Source organism: Saccopteryx leptura, chromosome X (genome assembly GCF_036850995.1).
Source record: "Saccopteryx leptura isolate mSacLep1 chromosome X, mSacLep1_pri_phased_curated, whole genome shotgun sequence".
In the NCBI taxonomy this organism is placed as follows: Eukaryota; Metazoa; Chordata; class Mammalia; order Chiroptera; family Emballonuridae; genus Saccopteryx; species Saccopteryx leptura.
The window spans coordinates 63948131-63957379 of NC_089516.1; the positions used below are offsets into that span (position 1 = coordinate 63948131).

At 40.6% G+C, this 9249-nt stretch overlaps 1 protein-coding gene across 1 annotated transcript; it reads left to right on the forward strand.

Annotated features, from left to right (window-relative positions):
* Window positions 1-2694: 2694 nt before the first annotated feature.
* Window positions 2695-3779, forward strand: PABPC1L2B (poly(A) binding protein cytoplasmic 1 like 2B). Its single transcript, XM_066356653.1, has one exon. It carries the CDS (start codon window positions 2994-2996, stop codon window positions 3594-3596), a length of 603 nt encoding a protein of 200 aa, XP_066212750.1. The 5' UTR covers window positions 2695-2993; the 3' UTR covers window positions 3597-3779.
* The last annotated feature ends 5470 nt before the right edge of the window (window positions 3780-9249 follow it).

The following is a 9249-nucleotide window of genomic DNA, read 5'->3' on the forward strand; positions in this document are numbered from 1 at the left end:
ATAATATCTATAGACCTCTGTTGGCATTTGTTATTTGTATGGGCAGCTTGAACTTTAGTGGAGTGAGGTGTCCTGAGAGAAAGCCCTATGGTTTGATGAATTTTTTTTATATCTTACCTCCTGGCCCACAGTTCAATGACCAGCTCAAAGTAAACCTGAAACCCTCACGTATGGAAGGAAAGGAGGGACAAAGGCAAGGGTTGTTCTGACTCTTCACAAGAACTGATCATATCTGCCTCCTTTTTGTTCTATCAGCTCTCACTCAGTTGTGTGTGGGGAGGTACATGTGCATTTATATGTGTGTTGATGGGTCTCCCCATTTTATCGACATATATAATAACATCGTATAATTTTAAAGTATACAATGTAATGATTTGATATATGTATATATGGTGAAATGACTATGAGAATCAGGTTATTTTACATCCACCACATCACATAATTACACATTTTCCCCTTTGTGATGAAAAATTTTAAGATTTGCTCTCTTAGCTACTCTCTTTATTGATGTTCAAGTTGTACCCTTTCTAGAGATGTGATCATGCTATGCTCAATGGTGCCTATTAGCTTAAGTATGGAGTCAAAGCACCATACTTGCTTTTGAGGGCCCCATGTCTTTCAGCCCCATCTCTTGCCATTGGCTCTTGGAGACTATGAGGTCTGTCCATTCTGGATTTTAGGCATAACCAGAAGTGACCATGCATGTGCTAGTCTGCCAAAAGGCCTTGGACACAGAGTAATTCTTCTGTCTGGAATGTATTTCCTCCTGCCTCAACATGGTGAACTGATATTGATCTTTCAGAGCTTACCTTTGGGGTTTCATCTTCCGTGCTGCTTCACTTGGTTCCTACCAGAAACAGTCGTTAGGTCTTCCTTTCTAGAAGAAGTGGGATTCTAGTCTCTGCCACACTCTATTCTAATGGTTGCTCACTTGTCTATTCTGTTAGCATTTGGCCCTGTGTGGCCTCTCTGCTATTATAGCACACACTGCTCACTTTTTTTTACCCCACACAACAGATTCAACACAGCAACAGTCATTGTTCACTTATCACTGTCCCCTAGTCCCCAGTGCTAAGTACTTGATAAATTCCATAAATACTAGCTGGTGAACTGAGACCAGGCATCTCGTTCTAGAGATTTCAGGTTTTGGTTTTGTTTTGAACATGGACGTGCATTCTTTGGTTCGTGTTGGGAACCTCAGTATCTTGGAGGCAGAGCCAAGAACAAACAAGTGCTTGGGTCTAGACCAGGTCATGTGCCTAGCCTTTGGTTTAGCTTTCCTCAGGGTATCATTGAAGACAGCACTATAGGCAGGATGTTCTTGATTCCTCCACTTTCAAGCTGCATTTATTGAAGCTGAGTGAGTGGGAGGAGCTGTAGGGCTGAAGAAACCCAGGCACCTAGCTATCTCAGTCTGGAGCAGAGGTAGGGTTTCCTGAGAAGACTGTGTGCTCCCAAGCACAAGCTAAAAACCAGCCTATGTACTCCTGCCTCTCAGACCTTGGTATCCCCAAGGGCCAGCACAGAACCTGCTGTATAAATAGTTTGTGAATAAGTGAATACATGTTCTTGTGTTGTCAATTTCCTCTTTCATTTTTTGCAGCAAAAGTATCTTTATTTATTTTTAAAATTTGTCTTTTTAAATTTATTGAGTTGACACAGTTTGCCAAACTATATAAGTTTCAAGTGTAGAACTCAATAAAACTGTCTTTTGCAAGTGTTGCAGAGGAGGGGAAGAGCTGGTAAGGAGGGCTCTTGAAGAAAATGGGTCAGCAGGCTACATGAGGAGCTTGTCCCACTGTCTCAGCTCCTGCTCTAAATAGAGGTTGTTTCTTTCGTGGCAGTGATGTTGAAATGTGTGCGTGTGCGTTGAGGTGGGAAGAAACCCTGAATATGAGAAAAACATTGTGCTTGGCTTTGTTTGGGCCAGGCAGGTGTATTCATAGTGCCACCCAACCCTTCTCACAACATACTTGGTACAATCGCGTAAATGTTCTATGAGGAGAGGAGGGATAAAACAAAACTCCCTAAATTTAACCCGTATTCTTTTAGTTCACACTGGAGCCTTTTCCCTGCATACTCTTTATAAATATCCAGGTGACTTGAGCGGCCCAGGACTGACACTCCTGTCACCCCCAACCCAAGCTTCCTGGTCCCGCCCCTTCCCTGTGCCCCGCGGCCCCCCGACCTTGCAGCCCCCCAACCTGCAGCCTCGCAGCAGCGACAGGGGGAACCAAAGAGACAGAAGCTTTCCCAGCTGCCCGGACCACAGATGCCAACACCCCCTGCCCCCCACCACACACCATTCGCCCGCCCGCGCCCCGCACTCTAGCCCACGACTGAGCGGCGGTGGCAGCAGTAAGCTGCACGCTGTGGCGACTCGCAAAGGCGCGCTACGGGCAGTGCTCACCATCCCAGGTGACTTGGTCTCGCCAGATCTGTTAGCTCTGGGTCCCTCACCTCAGCTCTCGCTCGCCCCCTCCCCCGGCCCGAGTTCCGGCGCCCACCCACCCACCTGGCCTCTGCCGCCTCTCCGCCCACCAGCTTGTGAGAAGGGAGGTCGCGGCAGCGGCCCGGCAGCAGTGGCGACCGTGGCGACAGCGGCGACAGTGGCAGCGGCGGCGGCGGCTGCAGCAGCGGCGGAGGCTGCAGCGGCGACCGTGGCAGAGGCGGTGGCGGAGGCCTCCGTGGCGGAGGCGGAAGCAGAGGTGGAGACTGAGGTGGAGGCCGAGGCGTCAGTAGAGGAGGCAGTGGCGGAGGCCATCCTGGAGAAGGCAGCAGCCGCCTTGGTCGGTGAGGATGCTGAGGCCACTCTGGCTGCAGCAGCTGTGGCGGTGGCAGAAGCCAGCGCGGCCAAAGCGGGAGCAATAGCAGGGGCTGCGGCGCTCCCTTTGAAGGACGTTGCGGATGAGGATGCGGAGGAGGTGGGAGCGGCTGCTACCACCGCGGATGCGGAGACAGGCGTGGGATCCGAGGAGAACCCAGACTTTCCTATGGCCTCACTATACGTGGGAGACCTGCATCCTGAGGTGACAGAGGCAATGCTGTATGAGAAGTTCAGCCCGGCGGGGCCTATCCTCTCTATCCGCATTTGCAGGGACAAGATCACTCGCCGCTCCTTGGGCTACGCATATGTCAATTACCAGCAACCGGTAGACGCCAAGCGGGCCCTGGAGACCCTAAACTTTGATGTCATCAAAGGCAGGCCAGTGCGCATCATGTGGTCCCAGCGGGACCCCTCGCTGCGGAAGAGCGGGGTGGGCAACGTCTTCATCAAGAACCTTGGCAAAACTATCGACAACAAGGCCCTGTATAACATCTTCTCGACGTTCGGCAACATACTCTCCTGCAAAGTGGCCTGCGATGAAAAGGGGCCCAAGGGCTATGGTTTCGTGCACTTCCAGAAGCAGGAATCCGCTGAGCGGGCCATAGATGCGATGAATGGCATGGTCCTGAACCACCGCAAAATTTTCGTTGGGAGATTCAAATCGCATAAAGAACGAGAGGCAGAAAGGGGAGCTTGGGCCAGGCAGTCCACCAGTGCTGACGTCAAGGATTTCGAGGAAGACACCGACGAGGAAGCCACTTTACGATGAAGAAATCCCAGGAGCGAGCCAGCCAGCAGAGCCAAACCTTGGCTCCCACCCGGTTTACAACTTCCTCTTTGCCCCCCACCCCCAACCCACCAGCAATGTATTGTATTTGGAAGGCAGGTCTCTCTCTCTCTCTCTTTCTTTTTCTCTCTCTCTTTCTTTTTCTCTCTCTCTTTCTTTTTCTCTTTCTCTTCCTCCCTCCCTCTTTCCCCGTGTGTGTGTGTGTGTGTGTGTGTGTGTGTGTGTGTGTGTCTTTCTCCCTCCCTCCCTTTCACTCTGTCTTCTCTTTCCTTTCCTCTCCTCCCAACACCCACCAAGGGCATTGTGAAAAATTTTACTAATCTGTGCCACTTGATAAATTAGGCTCCTCCTGGTTTGGTTTAAAGCCCTTTCTCTCTGTTTACTTCACACGTATACAATTTCATGGTAGAAAGATCAGAAAATAGAAGGAAATCAGATGAGGGAAAACCAAGAGAATAATTGATCCTCATGATACTGCTACCCAGAGACAACCACTTTTACCTTTTCAGTGTGCTGTTTTGTCAGTCGCTCTTCACTCCCTCTCTCTCCCTCCTATTCTCACCCCCAGCATACCATCCCTTTTAACACACTGTATAGAATGATCCATGTATGTGGTGTTTCTTAACCTTTTACAGAAATTTAAACCAAACAAAAATCAACCCACTGAACTTTCCATGTTATTCCATAGGCTTCCGAAACGTCATCTTCAGTGCCTGCAGAGTGTATCGATGGACCCTAACTTTTTTGTAATTATTACTGCATTGTTGGACATTCAGGTGGTGCCTAGTTTTTTCCCTATGTTTAAACCCAACGCTGCATACTCTGATGAGTGACCCCTTTTTTGTCAAGCCAAATCTCCACTGGCACACCGGACAGTCATCTTAATCGTGGACTTTCAGGACCCACACATGGACATTTTAAAGAATTTTTCTGAGTGTTGCCAAATGGCTTCTTCATTGTATCAATTTGCATTCATGCTAGCCAGCACAGCTAGTAAAAAAAAAAAAAGTATGCCCATTTCCCCTGAATAGTCTCCTGATCATTATAATTGCTGTGTGTGAGATTGTGTGTGTGTGTATGTATGTGTGTGCTGGCCAGCTTGGGCTGCAAACGACATTTTTCTATCCTTGGTTATTTAGCTGGATTTAAATAATGTTTATTACCTCTTTCCCCTCTCTGCCTACTTCCTGTCATTTTCCCCATGTTAAACAAACAAAAAAACAAAAAACAACTCAACTTCATTGCAGGGGAAAAAAATCACAAAGCAAACAAGTTAGCAGAAGAAAATTAATGTCACTAGTAATTAATCCTAATAATTTTCCATATCTTCATGAAACATTTTGATAAGTAACTGTCCATATTTTTTATGTGATATACATGGGAATTTTAATGTATAAACTCCTTCAATATCTGGTTTTTCAACATAAATATATACTATAGATAGATATAGATATATGGTTAGATATTCTTTAACTTCTTTTCATGTCATTAAATATTCTTCTAAAATACTTTCCATAGCTGTTTAGTGTTCCAGAAGATGGGCTAGATAGAAGAATAGATAGATATGTGGAAGCATCTCTACCATTATTTAGATATAGTTATATATTTTTTTCCCACGACTTTCTCATTATTGAACATCTGGGTGGTTTCTGTTTTTATCTTTTCTTTATCCAAACCCAAACTGCTAATAATATCATTGCACACATACCTTGCTTATATTCAAGATTATTTTCCTGAACAAACATTGCTAAAAGAATTGAAGTCTCAGAGGAAATGGAAGGTTTAAAATCTTTTTTGTTTTGTTGTTGTTCATTATTAAATGACTATTCACAAAGATTTTACCCTCATCAAGTTTGCAAATATTTTGAGGTGTCCTGAAACTGGACAATTTTCTGAACTTGCTATTGTAATTGTTTTTGCACTATCTTAATATTTTATAAGGGGAAATGTACCTATTTATTTTTATTTATTTTCAACATTTATTTTTATACGAATAATACAGTACCATAATAGAAAATTTTTTAACTGGTTAGGAAAAAAATCAAAATCACTCCAAATTTTACCATTTGACAAAAAATTGAAAACGTGAAGTATGTACATAAATAAATAATGCCTTCAAATGTAATATGTATGGTTTCATTGTTGGATACTTTCACTATAATCAGTCTTATCATCTTTCTAAATATTTTTTTCTAATTTGTTTTTTAAATTTATGTTCCATATTCTGGATCAGGGGTTGGGGACCTATGGCTCGCGAGTCAGATGTAGCTCTTTTGATGGCTGCATCTGGCTCACAGACAAATCTTTAATGAAACAATAATAATGTGCCTGACCTGTGGTGGCGCAGTGTATAAAGCTTCAACCTGGAAATGCTGAAGTTACCGGTTCAAAACCCTGGGCTTGCCTGGTCAAGGCACATATGGGAGTTGATGCTTCCTGCTCCTCCCCCCTTCTCTCTCTCTCTCCCTCTCCCCTCTCTATAATGAATAAATAAAATCTTTAAAAAAAAGTGCTAAAAAATAATAACCTTAAAAATATAAAACATTACCATATATTACAATCCATCATTTCCTCCCGCTCATGTTTATGGTTCCGGGTGGCTGGAGCCAATCACAGCTGTCCTCCAGGACAACACCAAATTTTTATTGGATAATGTGTAATGTACACGGGTCATTGTATGGCTCTCATGGAATTACATTTTAAAATATGTGGCGTTCATGGCTCTCTCAGCCAAAAAGTTTCCTGACCCCTGTTCTGGATGAAGTATAATTTTTAAAACTCAACCTATTGATGTCTGTTTAAATTGTTCTGTTTTCTCCCTGGTAAAAGTAACTCTTTCAGGGACACATTTATAGCTGAATGCTGACATGTGGAAACATTTAATTGCCTAATATACCTTGCCATTTTGTTGCTGAATACTTCTTCCATAAAGGTTATGCCTATGAACAGTGTAAGTGCTCATCTTCTTAAGTTAATATTTTTTAAGTTGTAAGAAATTGGTTAAATACAGAGATTTCTCCTTTATTGATTCATTTTACAAGTGCATTGTTTGAAAAGGAGGATATACGTATTAAATATACACAACAACCAATTTGAAAGATTATTTTGCCTTTGCAGGCTTTGCCTATTTCCCCACAAAATTTAAAACAAATATAGCATCACATTGAATGTATTCTATCAAAATTTTATTTTCAAGATATTAGGAATACATCTTTGGTTACTTAGCATTCTCTCACTACTCACTATCATTGTGTAGGTGCATCAGAATTTGTTTAAATGTGTTTTCTTACTTTGGACTTTAAAATAGTTTATAAACTTTCTCCATTAAACCTAATCTCTGATGAATAATTTCGAGGCAGAATTATTGTACTTACATAAATACATGAATGTGTAATTGAAAAGTAAAGGCAGTTTAAAAAGTTTAACTATACCACCAAGTGTACTGGATACACCAATTTACACTTCCATCGATACTTTGACAGAATCCTATTATTCCTGCACAAATTCTTCCTTCTGTATTATAACCTTATTTTTCTCAATATAATAATGTAGAAATCATACCTCCTTTTTTGCTTTTCATTCAATTTTAAAAAATATTTTGTTTTACTTGTTACTCAAAGAATATAAATTCATTTTTAAAAATTATTCAATATTTATAGGCAAAATAGAGAAAATAAAGGTAGCATAAAAAACATTTAAGTTTTATGTATACATACATGTATAAAAGCATTGTATAATGCATACATTTATTACATATAACATGTATTTTTCTATAGAAGATATCAAATCATATTTTACATCTTCACATCATTTCAAAATATTTATTCAGTAATAAGTAAACATTGGTTATATTTTCATGTTTATTTTTCCCATCATTTATTTATTTTTTGTGATTCTTTATAGTTTTATTTCTTCCCCATTTTCCGTTACTGTATTAATGTTATATATATGAAAATTAAAGCCATTGCTAAAAATTTTGTTAGAATTTTTTATGAAAATGTATACGTTTTGGCTGAGAAACAAAATTAGAGTAAGAATATGTTTAGAGTGCTTGTTATATAACCTTGCTATTTATAATCTTTGGCTCTTTTATTTGCTGCTTGTGGATCTAGTGTAACTTTCTTGCTCTAATTTATTCTTGTCAGTTTCATCTCCTTTACATTATTTTTGTGAAATATGCCATGTGTGTACCATTTACAGTCCCAACAATACATGTTAAACCTATGGTTTTATACTATTGCATTTTATTATTATTATTATTATTATTATTATTATTATTTTAGCGAGAAAGAAAGAGAGACAGAGGTTAAAGACAGACAGGAAGTGAGAGAGATGAGAAGCATCAACTTGTTGCAGTACTTTAATTGTTCATTAATTGCTTTCTCATGCCTGCTTTGACTGGGGGGGAAGGGTGCTTCAGTTGAGCCAGAGGCTTGTTTGACCCTTTGCTCAAGTCAGCGACCCTGGGCTCAAGCCAGAGACCATGGAGATATGTCTATGATCTCATACTCTAGCTCAGGGGTACTCAACCTTTTTATACCTACTGCCCACATTTATATCTCTGTTAGTAGTAAAATTTTCTAACCGCCCACCGGTTACACAGTAATGGTGACTTATAAAGTAGGGAAGTAACTTTACTTTATAAAATTTATAAAGCAGAGTTACAGCAAGTTAAAGCATATAATAATAATTACTTACCAAGTACTTTATGTCAGGTTTTTGCTAAGTTTGGCAGAATAAATCTTTATAAAACAGCTTACTATAGTTAAATCTATCTTTTTATTTATACTTTGGTTGCTCCGCTACTGCCCACTATGAAAGCTAGAATGCCCACTAGTGGGCGGTAGGGACCAGGTTGACTACCACTGCTCTAGCTGGTAACCTCACACTTAGGCTGGTGAGCCTGCAATCAAGCTTGTGACCTTGGTAGCTCTCTATCCACTGCGCCTGGTCAGGCTACAGTTGCATTTAAAATAAGAAGAGTCAGATATGCATTTATATGGTATTTTGTAATTCTAGAATTATTTTTAGTGATTTTTTAGTTGTTTTGGTTCATTTTTTATTTCTTTGTAAATTCAAATTTCTGTGTGAGATGACATGCCTTCTTTAGTATTTTTGTGAAGTGGGTCTGTGAGCAAAGAATTCTCTCACTTTATATTTATTTGGGAATCACTTTATCTCACCTTCATTCTTTGGAAGATAGTTTGCCTGATACAATAGTTTTAGTTGACAAATTTTTTTACACACTTTGACTATTACATTCGATGCCTGGTGGCTCCCACAGTCTCTGGTGATCAGTCACCTGCACATCTGACTCTATTCTGTTTCATTTAAATTTTATTCATGAAAATTAAATTTAATGGTGTGGCATTGATCAATAAGAGTACATAGGCTTCAGGTAAACATTTTGATAGCATTTGAACTGTTGATGGTGTTGTGTGCCCATCACCCAAAGTTAAATCATTTTCCATCACTTATATTTGTCTCTCTTTACTCCCTTCCCTCCACCCCTTCCTTACATATCCCTCCTCCTTGTAACCACTTTACTTTTATTTATGTCCATGAGTCTCATTTTAATATCCCACTTTTGTGTAAATCATATAGTTATTAGCTTTTTCTGATTTACTAATTCACT